The 19,845-nt window shown below is 44.5% G+C and overlaps 1 protein-coding gene across 8 annotated transcripts in view; it reads right to left on the bottom strand.

Annotated features, from left to right (window-relative positions):
• parp4 (poly (ADP-ribose) polymerase family, member 4) overlaps nt 1-19,387 on the bottom strand; it is a 69,590-nt gene extending 50,203 nt beyond the window's left edge. For 7 of the 8 annotated variants that reach the window (XM_061692077.1, XM_061692082.1, XM_061692079.1 and 4 more), the window contains exons 1-4: nt 19,317-19,387; nt 18,449-18,576; nt 10,745-10,970; nt 1,560-1,638 (exon numbers count right to left, since the gene is read on the bottom strand). In XM_061692077.1, the coding sequence (XP_061548061.1) occupies nt 1,560-1,638; nt 10,745-10,970; nt 18,449-18,576; nt 19,317-19,344 (461 nt within the window). In that variant the 5' untranslated portion in view covers nt 19,345-19,387. Of the gene's footprint in view, nt 1-1,559; nt 1,639-10,020; nt 10,336-10,744; nt 10,971-18,448; nt 18,577-19,316 lie in introns of those variants that run through there. The other variant, XM_061692085.1, reaches the window with a different exon arrangement.
• Nucleotides 19,388-19,845: the final 458 nt, after the last annotated feature.

Raw genomic sequence — 19,845 nt, 5'->3', positions numbered from 1 at the left:
ACTCAACAACCATGACATCTATAATAATTTTGCAAGTGAAAGCTGTTGTTCAGAATGCTGCACATGCAGTGGAATACAATATTTTCTTTTAGTTGTGTGAAACATTCGTTCGGAGTTCGAATATGGCTTCTAGCCTTCCTGTGTGGAGTTTGTATGTGTTTTTTTTTCTCTCCTACATTCTCAAAAAATGTGAGATTCACTGAAGACTCTAATGCTGTAACTAATTTTTCTTACTTGCAACGTTTCTACCTCCTCGATGCTTTGACCACAACCTGGAAGTTGGTCTCATCATATTGAGGAGCATCTCAATTGTCTTAAAGGTCCTGTATTTTGTCTATTTAGACCTCCATAGAGCGACTCTCTAACATGAACTTAGAATAAAAGTGTCAATTTCATTTCAGAAAACACCTTGGTTTTGTTATACGAGTGTCCAGAAAAGGCCCCTCTGAGAGCTACTTCTGTTTGACCCAGTTTTGTATCCGCTTTGTCCATATTTGGCTAAGACCGCCCCTTTCCTCTGATTGGTTGCCTCCGTGTAGAAGACCCACTTGTGACAGCACACGTGTTTGTCACATAGGACACATTAATGGTAGAAAAAGTTTGAAATGATTAATTTTGATATCACAAAAATCTGACACAGGGTTGTGTAGTGCAGATTTTTATGTCTGTAATTTGTACTTTCTAAACACTTTTCCTTTTTTATATACCATAAATACTGTCTTTTTTTAATTGATGTAGCATGAATTCATTTCCTTGTTCGGCAAACATATACAGCCTGTGAGTATAAATCTGTTTTCAGAGGTCAAACAGTCAGATTAATTTGTTTACATGCATTTAAAAACGTAATTTCAGTATAGGCAAACGTGATGCATCAGTGGCGCAATGGTAGCGATTTATTCATCTGTCAGACAGAACTTCGTCAAAAGGGGACCGTGCGCTTTCATATCGCTGTAGTGGCACATTCAAATAGTTAAATGTCTATTGAAGATTGTACCAGTGTTGGGGAGTAACTAATTGCATATAACTAGATTATGTAATTGTAATCCATTACAGTAATGCAACAAACATTTTTTCTTTTATTATGTATTTACATTTCATCATGTTTTGTTACCAGTTTATTATTGATGTGAAGAACAAATATGTGGTTAATTCCAAAATAATGATTTTAGGTTTTAATCCACTTTTATAGAGGAAACATCCAAGGGTCGTGTGGATGCATTCATTCGAAATTAAGAAATGTAATTCAAATGCAATCCAAATGTAATCTAATGTAATTAGTTATATAAATGAGAAAATAATTGAAACAGTTACACTCCTATAATATTTTCAACGAAATAAACTTTCCAAAGTAATCTTCCCAACACTGGATAGTATCAGCCTCTCGGAAATTGCTTTCAACACAAATGGGCCTGCCTTCAAAGCCGGTGTGAAAGAGGCTGACGAGAACCAGGGAGCGGTGCCATGCGTCCACAGGTTGATTACGCTGCATGGCTGGTCTCTCTATACCTAATCCTATTTTGATAATCCAACACCTTGATGTGCCCAGGCACGATACGCACCTGAACTTGTCTGGTACACGTCCAATCTTATCTGGAGGGGAGGGTTCATCCTTGGAAGGCTTGACGATGGCTCCGATCACTGCAAATACAAAAGCAGTCACACAGTCACACAGTCACACAGTCACACACACACGCACACACACACACACACAGTTAGTCACATGATACAGCAGTGTCATCAGCTCTGTGACAGCCTGGACAAGTAGGGAATCCACACCTCTGACATTCTACTTCCAAAGAAATGTGACTGAAAACTCCTACACACACACCTGATGTTCAAATTCACAATCTTTTTGTGGCTCCAGTTTGCTGCTAGAAACCTTTGAATGACCTCGAGTTGTCTGTGTTGAGCCAAGTGAGCCTGACGCTTTATCAATGGGCCCATACATCAGTCAGAAGAGAGCACAACACTTTGATTCGCGTCGGTGCCGTGAGCAAATGACGGCCGTGATCGACAAGAGCCAAAAGTCGCTTGGCTGGAACTGGGTGGGTGTTGGAACTGATTCAATCTGTCTGCATTGTGTAAACAGAGGAGAGTGCACATGCTGCATGGGATGTTTTTCCATGAGTCCTCACGTCTGCACCACATATTTATGGCACTCTATCTGCACCGCCTGTGGGGATATATCAAGGTGGGATTTGTGCAAGCAAAACCTAAATTTTTACAGTTTTTTTTCCTCCACCTACACACATATACTATATATTCCATCCTTCACCTGCCTTTCTCCTGTTGACTTTAAACTAGGGCTGGGCGATAAGGCCTTAAAATGAAAACCCAAACTTTTTTTACCCAAAATCTTATTCCCGATTGTTTTTTCCCTTCAAAACAATTATTACATCAAAGGATAATGACTTTATTCAAAACTCAGAAAAGTGTCCCTTTAAACGCAAATATAATATTTTAACCCTTTATTTGATTTTAATAAAACAGTGTAAATGTCTGACAATTTAACATGAATAAATAAAAAATATTGCATTTATTTACTTCCACTTATTCAAGGGGGCAGAAGCTTTAGCAGGGAAGCCCAGACTTCCCTCTCCCCAGACACATCGTCCAGTTCTTCCGAGGCGTTCCCAGGCCAGCCGGGAGACATACTCTCTCCAGCGTGTCCTGGGTCATCCCTGGGACCTCCTCCAGGTGGGACATGCCCAGAACACCTTACTGTGGTCTTGTTCTTTTGGTCACGACCCACAGCTTGGACCCACAGCTTGTGAGCATAGATCAAGGTAGGAACATAGCGAGAAGACATTTGGCTGAAAATCCTAGAAGTCGTCACCTTATTGTGGTGGAGGGGTTTGTGTGTCCCAATGATCCGAGGACTGAAGTTGTCTGGGGCTTCACACCCCTGGTAGGATCACTCATGGCAAACAGGTCCGAGGTGAGGGACCAGACAAAGCACAGCTAAAAGACTCCTAAAATGAAAAATATGAATGGATTGAGGTTTCCCTTGCCCGGACAGCGGGTCACCGGGGCCCCCATCTGGAGCCAGGCCTGGAGGTGGGGCTCGAAGGCCGAGCGCCTGGTGGCATAGCCCGAAAGGATAACATGGGTCCCTCTTCTCTTGGGCTCACCACCTGTGGGAGCGGCCATAGGGGTCGGGTGCAGTGTGAGCTGGGCAGTGGCCGAAGGGAGGGACCTTGGCGATCCGATCCCCAACGACAGAAGCTGGCTCTAGGGACGTGGAATGTCACCTCTCTGGCAGGGAAGGAGCCAGAGCTGGTGTGTGAGGTTGAGAAGTTCCGACTGGATATAGTCGGGCTCGCTTCCACACACAGCTTGGGCTCTGGTACCAGTCCTCTCAAGAGAGGTTGGACTCTCTTCCACACTGAAGTTGCCCATGGTGAGAGGCAACGAGCAGGTGTGGGTATACTTATTGCCCCCTGGCTTGGCGCCTGTATGTTGGGGTTCACGCCGGTGGACGAGAGGGTAGCCTCCCTCCGCCTTCGGGTGGGGGGACAGGTCCTGACTGTTGTTTGTGCCTATGCACCAAACAGCAGTTCAGAGTACCCACCCTTTTTGGAATCCTTAGAGGGGGTGCTAGAGAGCGCTCCCGCTGGGGGCTCCATCGTTCTGCTGGGGGACGTCAATGCTCACGTGGGCAATGACAGTGAGACCTTGAAGGGCGTGATTGGGAGGAAACCCCCCGATCAGAACCCGAACGGTGTTCTGTTACTGGACATCTGTGCTCATCACGGAATGTCCATAACGAACAGCATGTTCAAGCATAAGGCTGTCCACACATGCACTTGGCACCAGGACACCCTAGGTTGCAGTTCGATGATCAACTTTGTGGTTGTGTCATCGGACTTGCGGGCGCATGTCTTGGACACTCGGGTGAAGAGCAGGGCGGACCTGTCAACTGATCGTCACCTGGTGGTGAGTTGGCTCCGATGGTGGGGAAAGATGCCAGTCTAACCTGGCATGCCCAAACGTATTGGAAAAATACGGGAAATAATTACGTTAGTATAAAGTTGCCCCTCCTTGAGCCGTCACCTTATCGTGGTGGAGGGGTTTGTGTGTCCCAATGATCCTAGGAGCTAAGTTGTGTGGGGCTTTATGCCCCTGGCAGGGTCACCCATGGCAAACAGGTACTAGGTGAGGGACCAGACCCCTCTCTAGAGCCAGGCCCGGAGGTGGGGCTCGAAGGCGAGCGCCTGGTGGCCGGCACAGCCCGAAACGGTAACGTGGGTCCCCCTTCCCATGGGCTCACCACCTGTGGGAGGGGGCCATAGGGGTCGGGTGCAGTGCGAGCTGGGCGGTGGCCAAAGGCGGGTACCTTGGCGATCCAATCCCCGACTACAGAAGCTGGCTCTAGGGACGTGGAATGTCACCTCTCTGGCAGGGAAGGAGCCCAAGCTGGTGTGTGAGGTCGAGAAGTTCAGACTAGATATAGTCGGACTCGCCTCCATGCACAGCTTGGGCTCTGGTATCAGTCTCTCGAGAGGGGTTGGACTCTCTTCCACTCTGGAGTTGCCTACGGTGAGAGGCACCGAGCTGGTGTGGGTATACTTATTGCTCCCTGGCTCGGCGCCTGTATGTTGGGGTTCACCCCGGTGGACGAGAGGGTAACCTCCCTCCGCCTTTGGGTGGGGGGACGGGTCCTGACTGTTGTTTGTGCCTATGCACCAAACAGCAGTTCAGAGTACCCACCCTTCTTGGAGTCCTTGGAGGGGGTGCTGGAGGGTGCTCCCGCTGGGGACTCCATCATTCTGCTGGGGGACTTCAATGCTCACATGGGCAATGACAGTGAGACCTGGAAGGACGTGATTGGGAGGAACGGCCCCCCCGATCAGAACCCGAGCGGTGTTCTGTTATTGGACTTCTGTGCTCATCACAGATTGGCCATAACGAACACCATGTTCAAGCATAAGGGTGTCCACACGTGCATTTGGCACAGGACACCCTAGGTCGCAGTTTGATGATCGACTTGGACACATCTTGGACACTCGGGTAAAGAGAGGGGCGGAGGTGTCAACTGATCACCACCTGGTGGTGAGTTGGCTCCGATGGTGGGGGAAGATGCCGGTCCGACGTGGCAGGCCCAAACGTATTGTGAGGGTCTGCTGGGAACGTCTGGCGGAATCTCCTGTCAGAAGGAGTTTCAACTCCCACCTCCGACAGAACTTTGCTCATGTTCCGGGGGAGGCGGGGAACATCAAGTCCGAGTGGACCATGTTCCGCGCCTCCATTGCTGAGGCGGCCGACCGGAGCTGTGACCGTAAGGTGGTTGGTGCCTGTCGTGGCGGCAATCCCGAACCCGTTGGTGGACACCAACAGTGAGGGATGCCGTCAAGCTGAAGAAGGAGTCCTATCGGGCACTGTGTGCGTAATACTTGTTCCTAGTTATGTTGTGACTACTAGTACAGCTGGACATAGGTAATTGTTTGCTTTCCTTCTCTGTCTCCCTCACTTTGATATAACGAAGGGGCTTTTTGTCTGGGGTTCTGTAAGGGGTGACAACTCGTAAGACTTGTACCTTTTCCTCTCTTTGGAAAGACTTTTCATTCTTTTTTGTAATAAAAACCCACAACGACAAGATTGCAGGCGACAATAAGAACGCGCCATTTGGGCTCGTAGCCGTGGTTCACATAATTCATTGTGACATGCAAATTTGAATTATTACAGTAAAAAAAGTGTTTATCTTTGTTATGAATGTGTGTTTATGTTACCAGTAGTTTGTTGAATATGTGTTATTTAACATTTATGCTTATTTTATATTTATGGTTGATTTATGGCACTATGTCATAACAAGTGATCTCCCATTCAACTCAATATTCAGCAAATCTCGATAGGGCATTGCTTGTTAATAGTAAATGATTCTTCACTCTGAGGTGTACATACTTGCGTACGCCGGCTGTCATTGATCAATATGTGACATATTATTTCAGTAGTTTTATTTCGGTGAAAAAAAGTCTTTCACTCCGAAACCAAAAATGCACTTTTGGGCTATTTTTGCCCAGAACATTTTGGCGGCCAAAATCACTAATGCTGCACTAATCAACACAGGCCCGATGAATGTGTAATTCATGTGGATAAGCTGTAGGACAGATTTTATTTACAGTAGTGTATCATACCAGCCGCACCCACCATTTTAGTGGATCAGTATGTGGATAATTTACTACTTTTGCAACGTATAAATGGGCAACTTGACTTTAATAACATTCAGTGAAATCAACTCAGTGATTGCCATTTATCGAGCTTCTTTCTTGTCATACAGTCCCCTCCAAAAGTATTGGAACGGCAAGGTCAATTCCTTTATTTTTGTTGTATACTGAAGACATTTGGATTCCAGATCAAAGGATGAATATGAGACAAAAGTTCGGAATTCCAGCTTTTATTTCATGGTATTTACATCTAGATGTGTTGAACAACTCAGGACAGAGCACCTTTTATTTGAAGCCACACACTTTTCAATCGAGCAAAAGTATTGGAACATGTGACTGATGGGTGTTTCTGGTTGCTCAGGTGTTGCCTTTTAGATTGATTGCTTCAACATTAGCTAGGTCTTGTTTTTGGCTTTGGGTTTCATCTGTTAAAACTGCATTTGCTGTTAACCAAACATGAAGACCAGAGAGCTGTCTATGAGAGAAAAACATAAAATTTTGAACCTGAGAGAAGAGGGAAAATCGATCAGAGCTATTGCACAAACATTGGGCATAGCCAATACAACAATTTGGAATGTCCTGAAAAAGAAAGAAAATACTAGTGTAGTGAGCAACATACATCAAACAGGTCGGCCCAGGGTATCAACAGCAGTTGATGACAGAAACATTGTGAGAGCTGTGAAGAAACACCCAAAGACAACAGTCAGCGACATCACTCCACATTGCAGGGGTGAAGGTATCACAATCCACTGTCCGAAGAAGACTTTGAGAGGAGAAATATACAGGCCATACCACAAGATGCAAACCACTCATCAGCAAAAATAATCGGAAGGCTAGATTGGATTTTGCAAAGAACTACAGAGCTGTGCCACAAAATGTTTTGGAACAAGGTTTTATGCACTCATGAGACCAAGATTAACCCCTACCAAAGTGATGGAAAGGCCAACGTATGGAGAAAGAAGGGATCTGTTTATGAAAACACATAATTTGTGAAGCATGGTGAAGGTAATGTGATTGCTTGGGCTTGCATGGCTGCTTCTGGAAGGGGCTCACTCGTCTTTATTGATGATGTAACTCATGATGGTAGCAGCAGAATTAATTCTGAAGTCTGCAAAACCATTTTACAATTTACAGAAAAATGCATCCAAACTAATCTGGAAAAGCTTCATCATGCAATAAGACGATGAACCAAACAAACTACCAACACAACAAACGACTTAATCGGGGGGAAAAGTGGATGGTCTTAGACTGGCCGAGTCAATCACTGGACCTTAACCCAATAGAGCATGCATTTTACCTCCTGAAGAGGAGACTGAAGGGAGAAACCCCCAGAAACAAACAAAAACTGAAAGAGGCTGTAGTAAATACCTAGAAAATAATTTCAAATGAAGAATGTAACAATCTGGTGAAGTTAATGGGTTGCAGGCTTGATGCAGTTATTGCAAGTAAAGGTAATGCCACCAAATATTAAATGTACATTCACTCAAGTTAATTTAATTATGTCTGTTCCAATACTTTTGTTCACTTGAAAAGTGAGTGGCTTCAAACAAAAGTCCTGAGTTATTTAAGACATCTAAATTTAAATACCATGAAATAAATGTTGGAACGCTGAACTTTTGTCTCATATTCATCTTTTGTTCTGAAACCCAAATGTCTTCAATATACAACAAAAACAAAGGAATTGCCCTTGCCGTTCCAATACTTTTGGAGGGGACTGTATGTTAAACAATGATATGATACTACTCATGTTGTCCATTTCTTACCGGGAGTTTACCCTTCTGTGTCGTGTACAGAGCAACATTTGCTGCCGCATGTCTCAGTTTAAATACTGAAATAATTTGGTCGTATTACTTGCCTTGTTTCAACATTTTCTAAACATACTTTGCAGCACACTGTTTGTTGCTCATTGCCTGACCCTGCACACCCGCACCAATTCCAAATGACTGACAAAACCATGCCTCTTTAGTAAAGTAGCTCCTTTTAGTTCACCACCATGGCGTTAGTGTAAACAGTGCACATCAGCAGGCTACAGGAGGAGGACATTTTTTAAATCGTGACCCAAAAAAATTTGATATATTGAATGAAACGATGAATCGCCCCGCCCTACGTCAAACAAACATAAATGTGACATATTCCATACCACTTATCCTCACTAGGGTCGCGGGCATGCTGGAGCCTATCCCACCTATTTCTGGGCAAGAGGCGAAGTACACCCTGGACTGGTCGCCAGCCAATCGCAGGGCACATATAAATCAGAATCAGAATCATCTTTATTTGCCAAGTATGTCCACAAAAACACAAGGAATTTGTCTCCGGTAGTTGGAGCCACTCTAGTACGACAACAGACAGTCAATTGACAGAGAACACTTTGGAGACATAAAGACATTGACAAAAAAAAAAACAGTCACTGAGCAGTAAAGGGTTGCTAGTTATCTGGTAATGCCGGTACATTTATTTTTTTTTTTGACAATTGTGCAAAAAGATGCAGAGTCCTCAAGCACTGAGAGCAGTTCGAATGACTAATATTGCAATAGTCCGGTGCAATGACCATTGTGGAAAGGGCGCCGAGACATCAAGGAGTGTATGAGGTTTAAAGTGACGAGTACTGCAATAATCTGGGACAATGTTGACTGTGCAAATTTTGCAGATACTCCTCAATCAGTGTGCAAATGGGGAAGATGGTACTCTGGCATGAGTGGCCAGTATTGGTCAACAACAGATATGCAAATAGTGCAGCGTGGCGAGACAACTACAGTGAGTGTCATCATCCGCAGACCTGTTCGCTCGGTAGGCAAACTGCAGGGGGTCCAGCAGGGGACCTGTGACGCTCTTGAGGTGGTCCAGCACGAGACGTTCAAAGGACTTCATAACCACAGATGTCAAGGCGACAGGCCTGTAGTCATTTAGACCCGAGATTGCAGGTTTCTTGGGGACTGGAATGATGGTGGAACGTTTGAAACAGGATGGTGCTTCGCACAGTTCCAGAGATCTATTGTGAAAGTGTCCTTTTCAAATCTGCAGTAGAAGGTATTCAAGTCGTTGGCTACTGTGCTATTGTTCTCGGCTTGGGGGGATCGTCGCTTGTAATTAGTCAGCGATTGTAATGCATGCCAGACTGATTTAGAGTCGTTAGCGTTAAACTGTTTGTCCAACTTTGCTGCATAGTTCCTCTTTGCAATGTTAATTTCTTTAGTCAGCTGGTTTTGAGCTCGATTATACAGGGCCCTGTCCCCGCTGTGATATGCGTCCTCCTTGGCTTGGCAAAGCTGCTTAAGTTTGGCAGTGAACCACGGCTTGTTGTTGTTGAATGTGCGAAATGACTTTGTTGGTACACACACATCTTCACAGAAACTGATATAGGATGTAACAGTGTCCGTATATTCATCCAGGCTGCCAGCTGAATTTTCTAATTCAGTCTGTGCAGTCTAAACAGCTTTGAAGTTCCATCTTTGCTTCATTGGTCCACTTTTTCACTGTTTTCACTGTAGGCTTTGCGCATTTAAGTTCCTGCCTGTACGTCGGTATTAAGTGAATTCAGCAGTGATCAGATGAGCCCAGGGTGGCACGAGGTATTAGCACGGTATGCGTTTTTTAGCGTAGTATAGCAGTGGTCAAAAATGTGATTTTCCCTGGTAGGACAGTCGATGTGCTGCTTGTATTTAGGGAGTTTGTGGTTGAGTTTAGCTTTGTTAAAGTCCCCGAGGTTAATGATGGGTGAGTCGGGGTGTTTTTTTTTCAATTTTGTTGACTTGTTCGGCGAGCGTTAGCAGTTCGGCTTTCGTGTTAGCTTGAGGCGGAATGTACGCGCCAGCCAGAATGAATGATGCAAACTCACGCGGCGATTAGAATGGCTTACAGTTCAAAAACAGCGACTCCAAATGCGGGCTGCAGTGTGTGCTGAGCTCCGTGACGTCCGCACACCATTTTCCGTTGATATAGAAGCATATCCCGCCACCTTTTGTTTTCCCCAATGATTCCATGTCGCGGTCTGCCCGGTGAAGATGGAAGCCGGGAAGCATGACGGCGCCATCGGGTACAGCGTCGCAAAGCCAGGTCTCCGTAAAGCAAATGGCGGCGGAATGTCCGAAGTATTTACTTCAATTTGAAGGATGACTGGATATGGTTTATAACACATTTTTTACCTTGTTACTGCTGAACTCTGACGTCGAGGCTCCTCCTACAGGTCAAGGTCAAGAGGCACCAAATACATATCAGCTGAGTGGCTATTGACATACTTTTGGAGACCATCAGATAAATATTGCACAGTAAGAAGCTCTCAAAAAAACATGTCGTGAATATACATTATTTTGTGTTGAATTACATATTTGCGTAGAGGAGTTGATCTTTTCAAGCCAAAAATTATTTTGTTACATATTGACAAAAAGAATTGCAGATCTGGAAAGCCCTCGTCAACACATTTGATTTGAGGTATGACTCAATCTAGTTTGCTGCAACAAAAGGTTTTATTTGCTTTTATTTTGCTTTGTTTTACTGTGCTGTCTACTGCTAGGTCGGCATTGCAAGTGAAAATCTGCTCTCAATTGCCATGGATGGATGGACAGTTGCGAAATAAATGTTACCTTGATCTTTGAATGGACTTGGCTTAGTTGAAGAGAGAGGAAGCATGTGAGAGAACGTGTCGAAGGAGGACACGTCCAGCTTGTAGTCCTCTACAGGTTGTAGGACACCTCTTTGCAGACAGCTGTGCACATATTCCAGCCCCACTACTGGCGTTTGGAACCTGTGGATGCTGCGCAGCCTGTTGGAGCTTAGGTGTGACACGTTGCTGACCACGACGAAGGAGCACTGCAAATGAAGCAAATAGTTGATATGGTTCTTTACCCATTCAAAACAATGTGTTACTCCGGATTAGCTGGGTGATGTCAGCCATTTTTCGCAGTGGAAATGATTGCCGTAGTTATCTTGTGTACAGTAATCCCCCACCTAGTCGCGGTTCACAAATTCTCCTATTTGCATTCTTTTGGAAACTATCCATTAATCGCTGAAAACAGACCTGTTTGGAGTTTTTATAAGGTTCCTATAATGCTCGAAGATACCACAAGTTGGCGCCAAACCAGTCTAAACAGGAAATTGACCCAAGGTATGTGAAAGCAATACATCTCGATTGAGAGACAAGCACTGCATGTCGGGGAAGCCCGGGTTGATACTGAAAGTTTAGAGTCTCTACGCCACAAATCATCTGGAGGCCATTTACTTTTAAGAGTAATATTGTAAAAATAAGTGTGAATTTATATAAAATTGTTTTGGGATTAGGTGTCACGGTGGACGACTGGTTATCACATCTGTCTCACAGTTCTGAGGTCCTGAGTTCAAATCCAGCCTCCCAGTGTAGAGTTTGCATGTTCTCACCGTGCCTGTGTGTCTTTTCTCCAGGTACTCCGGTTTCCTCCCACATTTCAAAAACATGCATGGTAGGTCACCTGAAGACTCTAAATTGTCTGTAGGTATGGATGTGAGTGTGAATGGTTGTTTGTTTATACTGTATGTGCCCTGTGATTGGCTGGCAGTGTGTAGACCGCCTCTCGCCCGGTCGGCTGAGATACAATAAGCGCCAGCACACCCGCGACTCTAGTGAGGATAAGCGGTTTGTAAACTGGATGGATGGATGTTTGGGGATTAAAGTTAGGCTATTAATAAAGGCTACTGTAAAAAAAAAAAATAATAATAGATAATAAAATAAAAAATTGTGAGGTAACTGGGGGTCGTCAAGAAATGTTTGCAATATTAAATGTGATATACTGTACTTTTGTTTTTATAATTAGTTCTTCAAAATAAGAAATTATATATAATTCACATAATTACCACAATACAGTGGTACCTTGAGATACAAGTTTAATTTGTTCCTGTACCACGCTTGTAACTCAAACCACGAATCTTTCACTAATCTTTTCCCTACTGAATGAATAGAAATCCCATTAATCCGTTCCAGCCTCCGCTGGCCAAAAATGTGTAATGTGTTTTTAAATTAGAGAATTAGCCTTCTATATAATACTTTATAAAACATACAGTAATGACATTATTAAATACAATTACAAAAAATAAACAGCTTGTGTCACACTTTCCCCTTCAATTGTGCTGCTCATTCTGGTGTGTGTATTTGGCCACCTGGAGCAATATAAGGCAGACAGATGGATATACAGCGATGTCTCAACTCCCCTCAGCTCATCAGAACAGCACTATTAGTCATTCTTCACAAATGATTAAGAATATATGCTTGTCAGTATTTTTATATGGTCTGTCTACATGTGATAATACTACTACTACTACTAATAATAATAATAATACTAAAAAAAAAAAAAATAATAATAATAATAATAGATGGGACTTATATAGAGCTTTTCCTGATACCCGAAGTCGCTTTACACAAAAACAAATACCAGGGGTGTTCGAGCAACGTTTGTGTTCAGATGTCATGTGTGTGTGTGCCGGGTTTTGTCTTTGTGTTTCACAGACTCACAGTAAGACTTGACCCTGTTCCGATTATCGACCTTGCCTCTTTGCCTCATGTTTTTGGATACTGTTGCCTTTCTTGGATTGCCTGCCTGTGTACCGACCTATGCCCGTCGATTAAACCTTTCTTTTTGGAAACTGTCCATTTGTTTTGGAGTCGTGCATTTTTGGGTTCTATCCTCTGTTCCGTTCATGACAGAACGAACTGGCCATAACATGGACCCAGCAGACTCCGACCCGGTGCGCAAAGCCCTCCAAGCGCAGGGTCAACGCCTCTCGAAGCAGGATGAGACAGCATTAATTTTACATGCTACCGACGAGGGAAATGCTTTTTTGTATTTTTTATTTTACTATGCTGTCTGCTGCTAGGTAGATCTTATAACTGCCTGACCTGGATAAATGAAGGTTAAAATAAAAATTAATGAAATGCAAAATAAAGTATTTTTATGAAATTTGACTCAAACTTTATTCATCAGAATCAACAAACAACATGTTTGCATTCATGTGAAGGGGGATACTGAGATCTCGACTGCAGTAAATGGGGCAGGTCTGGCTCAAAAGCGGTGGTTTTAATGTGCAAGATGTCACGCAGGTGGGAGTCACTTAGTCTTGTCCTCACGCTGTTCTTATTCATGTTCATGACTGAGAATGTCTTCTCACACAAGTATGTCGAGCCAAACAAGCTCAACATTTTCTTAGCAAATGTACGAATCTCTTGGAACCTGTCTTTATCCAGCTGCTGGTAAAAGTTGACAAGAGGGAGTTGTTGGTACCGGCTGCGACACTCTGTGTCACACTGCAGCTCAATGAGCTCCAGCTGCAGGTGGGCTGGAACGTCACTGAGATCCACGGAAACGGTTTGGCACATCGAACTTTTTGGCGAATAATACAATGGAGTTTTATAGCTTTACCTCCTTCTTCGCTTTCTTTGTGACACACTCGGGTTGATAATCCACTGTGCTCGCCAACCATGGCAGGTGCGCCATCCGTAATAATCCCCGTGATTTTATTCCACTTTAATTTTATGTCATGTACGGCGGAACAAACGGAAGCAAATAAATCTTTCCCTCTTGTTTGGTCCTGAAGGCTCTGGAGGTCAAGTAGCTCTTCACGCACGTTCATTTCACTGTCCACTCCTCTCAAAAAAAAAATCAGTAACTGAGCGCTGTCGGATGCATCCGTGCTTTCGTCACAGGCTCACGAAAAAAATTCAAACTCCACTCCTTTTGTGTCCAACTGTCTCTTAATATCAGAAGAAACTTCTTCGCTCCTTCGTGACACAGTGCTACGAGCCAGGAAAACATTGGCGAACTGTTGCTTTTTCTCAGGACAAATGTTCTCCACCATTTTCATCACACAATCTTTAATAAATCCACCCTCAGTAAAAGGTTTGTGAAAAAGTGTTGCTGTGCCGTTAAACCAGCTTCCAGTTGCTTCAATTTTTCACTGCGTTCGTTCCCAGTTAGCTTGTCGTAATTCGCATGTTCCGTCTGGTCGTGCCTCTTTATATTGAACTCCTTGAACACAGCCACAGTCTCTTGGCAAATTAGGCAGACGCAGTTGCTTCGAAACTCAGTGAAAAAATATTCAGACTTCCATTTTGTCCTGGAAACGTCGGCCCTCGCAATCAACTTTCTTTTTCTTACTTCCAGTTGCCATTTTAGAAATGGGCAAAAAACAGATCATGAGCAAAACGGCCCCGCGAGAGTTCAGCCACAAGTTTACTGCCATCCTGTGGTGAAATATAAAATTGCGCGTGTATTTTGCACTGCCGGGCCACATATTATTGGTTTTATGACAGAGGCTTCGGGCCAGTGGAAATATGAACACGGGCCGGATTTGGCCCGGGGGCCGGACTTTTTTCTGATCTAGAAGGACTGTCAAGGCATCAGGACAATATGATGAGACAGGTGGCCTCGCAGTTTGAACTTCTTGTGAAAATTATTCAAGAGAAGGAACCAGTTGGCACCACACCCAATACCGCCACAGTATTTCCATGTGAAGTAGTCACCATGCAGCCACCTGCCACCTCCGCTGCTGTCTGCCCACAGCTCTCTCGACCGGAGAGGTTCTCTGGAAATTCTGGGAACATTAAGCCGTTCATCACGCAGTGCGAACTCCACTTTGAGCTGCAGGCAGCTGCCTTCCCCACCGAGCGGGCAAAAATCGCTTTGTCATTTCCCACCTGACTGGTCGTGCAGAGGCGTGGGCTACTGCTGAATGGAGCCGCAATTCCGCCGCGTGTCATTCATGGGCTTTTTTCGTAAAGACAATGGAGCAAATTTTTCAATTTTCCACTCCAGATCGTGAGGCAGCTTGCTCCCTTGTCACCTTACAACAAGGCAAGCGCAGGGTGTCAGATTACGCGATTGAGTTTCGCATTCTAACAGTTGAGAGTCATTGGAATAGTCGGGCGCTACTTGATGCCTTTTTTCAAGGACTATCCCCCGCGGTCAAGGATCATTTAGTCCCGCTAGACCTGCCGACCGACTTGGACACTCTCATCGCTCTCGCCGTAAAAATCGACAAGAGGCTTTTGGATCGCGAGCTAGATGGAGATCGGCGGAGGGCTGCGTCACCGCTCACTTGGAGGACGAGCCTCGGTGACCAGCCAAACGAAGGCAGATCCCCTGGTTCTGGTCTCAACCCACTGGCTAGCGTCCCCACAGATGAACCCATGCAACTGGGCAGGTTCCGTCTCTCCCCTGAGGAACGTCAACGCCGGCTGAGGGAAGGGTGGTGTTTCTACTGCGGTCAGTTGGGTCATTCCGTGAGCAACTGTCACGTCAAAGTTGCCGGTGCCGGTAGCAAGGGCACGGAAGAGGTGAGTCTGAATTTCATTAAGGAAGACCCTACACAGGTTCTTCCTAAAGTGACACTATGCTCTCCTGATCAAGAAATTCATACACCTGTATTAATTGACTCTGGTTCTGACGCAAACTTACTCAACGTCCTCCTGGGGAATTGCGACCCCTGCCAATACATCGTCCTTGGTCAGACATTTCCGTAGACTTTGTGACAGGATTACCGGCCTCTAAAGGCAATACCGCCATTCTTACAGTTGTTGACAGGTTCTCTAATATGGCACACTTCATTGCACTTCCAAAACTCCCCTCAGCTAAAGACACTGCCGAGCTAATGATTAATCAGGTTTTCAAGTTCCATGGTTTCCCCAAGAATGTGGTGTCTGATAGGGGTCCCCAATTCATTTCGCAATTTTGGAAGGAGTTTTGCAATCTCATAGGTGTTACCGTCAGTCTGTCATCTGGGTTTCATCCTGAAACCAACGGCCAAACCGAGAGGCTGAACCGGGACCTGGAGACTGGGCTCTGATGTCTCGCTTCACAGGAGCCGCGATCCTGGTCTCAGAAACTGGTTTGGGTCGAATTCTCCAACAATTCCCTCCCCTCTGCATCCACTGGTCTATCGCCTTTTCATGTTGTGGATGGTTACCAACCATCTCGGTTTCCTGCCATAGCCCCAGAGTCCACAGTTCCAGCGGCATTAACCTTGGTGAGACGCTGCAGGAGGACCTGGGAGCGAGCCCGCCAGATGCTGCTGCGCCAGGGACGGTCCTACAAAGCCGCTGCTGACCGTCGGAGGACGCCGGCCCCGAACTACAAAGTGGGTCAGCGAGTTTGGCTCTCGGCCAAACATATTCCACTCCGGGTGGAGTCCAAGAAGCTCGCTCCTAGACTCGTTGGGCCCTTCCCCATCACAAAAATCATCAACCCTGTCACCGTGAAGCTGAAGCTCCAAAAGTCGATGCGGGTCCACCCTGCTTTTCACGTCAGCCTACTCAAGCCAGCCCGGGAGTCTCCTCTGGTCCCGCCTTCCAGGCCCCCTCCTCCCCCCCGGTTTGTGGATGGTGGCCCTGTCTTCTCTGTGAAGCGGCTGTTGTCGTCTCGTCGGAGGGGGAGGGGGTTTCAATATCTGGTGGACTGGGAGGGCTATGGGCCTGAGGAACGTTCATGGGTACCGTCTGCGTTTATCATGGATGATTCGCTCATTCGGGACTTCCACGTTGCGCATCCAGGGGCCCCAGGGCCCTCTGTTAAGGGGGGGGGGGGGGGGGGGTACTGTCGTGTGTGTGCCGGGGGTACTGTCGTGTGTGTGTGCCGGGTTTTGTCCCCCCCCCCCCCCCCCCGTTTCACACACACTTGCTCCTGTGAGCATCTTCACCACCTGTGCCTCGTTCACCCTAATTACCTATTGTATTTAACCTCGTGTCTCATTCCCTCTCGTTGCCAGTTTGTTGTACCTTGTTGTCGCATTCCTTGTTTCCACGTCACAGACTCACAGTAAGACTTGAACCTGTTCCGATATCGACCTTGCCTCTTTGCCTCATGTTTTTGGATACTGTTGCCTTTCTTGGATTACCTGCCTGTGTACCGACCTATGCCCGTCTATTAAACCTCTCTTTTTGGAAACTGTCCATTTGTTTTGGAGTCGTGCATTTTTGGGTCCTATCCTCTGTTCCGTTCATGACACAGATATCCATTGCTTTAAGGGTAACAACAGCGCCACATAGATGCTAATTATTAGCCAATGTCTTCATGGAGTTTTCCATTGTGTTAGCAATCAGGTAGCAGAGCCCATGTGCTTGCTTTAAATATACGTGTAATTCTCTTTCTTTGATGTTTAGTTTAACAGTAACCATCAGCTGAGAGAGGCAAAAAACAGCTTGAAGCCTCTCAAAGTAAAAAAAAAATCAGCCAATAAATGGCTCCTATCTCAAGGGACCAATGTATGTGAAAATAATAAAATATATGTAAATATAATGTCCTGTGATCACTCTCTTCTCTGAATGGTTTGGACACGTTTAGAGTAAAGATAGTGAGTAAATTGGTAATGAGGATGTAGCTGCCAGGCTCCATCCTCATTCCCATCCTTATATGTAAATATAAGATCCAGATATAATGTAATGAGTCACTGTCGATTTCGTGATTCACTTCCCCGGCAGATTATCTGCAGTACCCACTCAGTCAAGGTGTAAATGGTTGTCCGTCTCTATATGTGCCCTGTTATTGACTGACGACCAGACCAGGGTGTGGGCTGTCTTTCCCCGAAGTCAGCTCAGATAGGCTCCAACTATCGCTGAGCATATGGCGTATAGGAAATGGATGGCTAGAATGGTGTGTGTTGTGGTAAAGATACACAAAGTCTACCACATCATGCGGCAGCCTCTGAGGTAATGGTAAAGGTAATTACAGCCAAAAAGCACTACCTATTATTTTCACAAGGGGCAAAAGGAGATGTTTTTGTTTGTTTGTTTGTTTTTGGAGTGGACTATGTCGCCGGACAACAAATAGGGAGAAAATATGGCAAATAAACTCATCCTATCGTCATCCCAGTCATTCTAAAATTCCATAGTGTGTGTCTCTCTGACTTTGAATGTTTTCCTGTCACCTTTTTTTGTGGCGCAAGGTGGCCCAATTTGCCAAGGAAACAGCACAATGAGGCGAAACAGCACAATGAGGCGTAATAGTGACAGTTTTCTTATTAGTCTTCCAGTACAAATAATTTTGACCCCTGGATTTTTTTTCTAGCATCCAGTGGCTGCACAAAACAACATTATCTTCATGATGTTGTAACTCTTCCTCGCTAACTAGTTCATTAGTGAGGAGTTATAATGAAACACACTGAATATTTGCTGTGTGTGTGGTTGATAAAATTCTTGAGAAATTGAAAACTTACAAAAAGAGAGAGTGTTGTATTGTAATGTGGTTATCGTGTAAAAAAAAAAAAAAAAAAAAAAAAAAAAAACAGAAAGCCTGTGCAAACAAACGCACAACAGTCGGAGGGAGTCTTACTTGTTTTGTGACCACGAAACAAAGGTTGCCTCCATTTTCCGTCACGGACAACTTCAGACTCTTCCTCTCCTTCAACGGCAAGTTTTTCAGGTCCAAAAGCACAGAGCACTTGTCGAACACAGCCATATCTGTAGAAAGATGACACTCCAAAGTAAATATGACCACTTGCATTTTTATCAATGCAATAATATTAAATTAGGGGGCCACGCAGGATATTATTATAAATATTATAATTATTTGCAAAACATTACAGTGAATCTATTCGAATAAACCAAAAACAGGAACGATTTTTTTTAAAGTGTTTAATAATTCAACTAGAAATAGACAGCACCGCAGACTCAAATGAATATTATTTCCCCATATTTGCTAAAAGAGACTAAACATAACAACACATGGGCATATATCTGCATTTCTTTTGCATCATCAAGCAAGAACAAATTCACCACATTTACCAGACATTTTCCCACAAACTAGTACGTTAATGCACAAAAAAATTATGTTGGAACACAAACACACTGCGCTGAAAAACTAGAGTACAGTACAAGTAACATGAGGAACTCTTGTTTGATAGTTCTGACGTTACGACGCCATAACACAGTGCGAACAATCTTGACTTGCATGTCAGCAATTTAATGTAATACAGTGCAACTTATAATGTAATATAAACAGAACAATAATAATCCTCCATACGAATACATCAGAACTATTTCGCAAATAAAATGACAGATACACCGGAAGCGATTAAACACGGAGGCCTTCTGTAAAGAGGAAAATTGCATTGAATCTAATTCAAATATACAAAATGGCCGTGATTAGAACACGACGACTTAACGAAGTAAATTTTGAGCTTTTAAACTTCACAACAGACCTGTCATATCGGTTTCTGACGCTGACATGAACCGAAACCAAGAAGCTCAATAAAACTATGACAGCTTCCGGTGTGGTTTCAAAACAAAAGCATGGGTTTCAAATTAAAACAAATCATCACGACCATGAAGTAGATTTTAAGCAGAGTAACGCGCTACATTTACTCCGTTACATTTACTCAATAACATTTCTCGGCACTGTACTTGTCAGGGTACTTTAAATGCACTATACGTTTCACTTTGACTTGAGTATTTATGTGAAGAAGGATCGATACTTTTACTCTCGTTACAATAATCGACATCCCGTTCGCCATATATTGCAGACGAAACAAAAAATGCTGAAATACAGGTTTATGTGGACATGATAGTAGATAGTGTCAATGTCATCCCTCCCTGTCTCTGAAAAGAGAACAAACAAGATCGGAAAAGAGAAAGGCATACATGACCATGAGAACACACACAGAGACATACAGCAATATTGGATGTGTACAACAGAACTGACAGTTGTGGACAGCATCATATTGAAAGGGA

Source organism: Phycodurus eques, chromosome 12 (assembly GCF_024500275.1).
Source record: "Phycodurus eques isolate BA_2022a chromosome 12, UOR_Pequ_1.1, whole genome shotgun sequence".
Lineage (NCBI taxonomy): Eukaryota > Metazoa > Chordata > Actinopteri > Syngnathiformes > Syngnathidae > Phycodurus > Phycodurus eques.
Note: the sequence above shows the minus strand (reverse complement) of the source record. Positions and strands in the feature narration are given on the sequence as shown.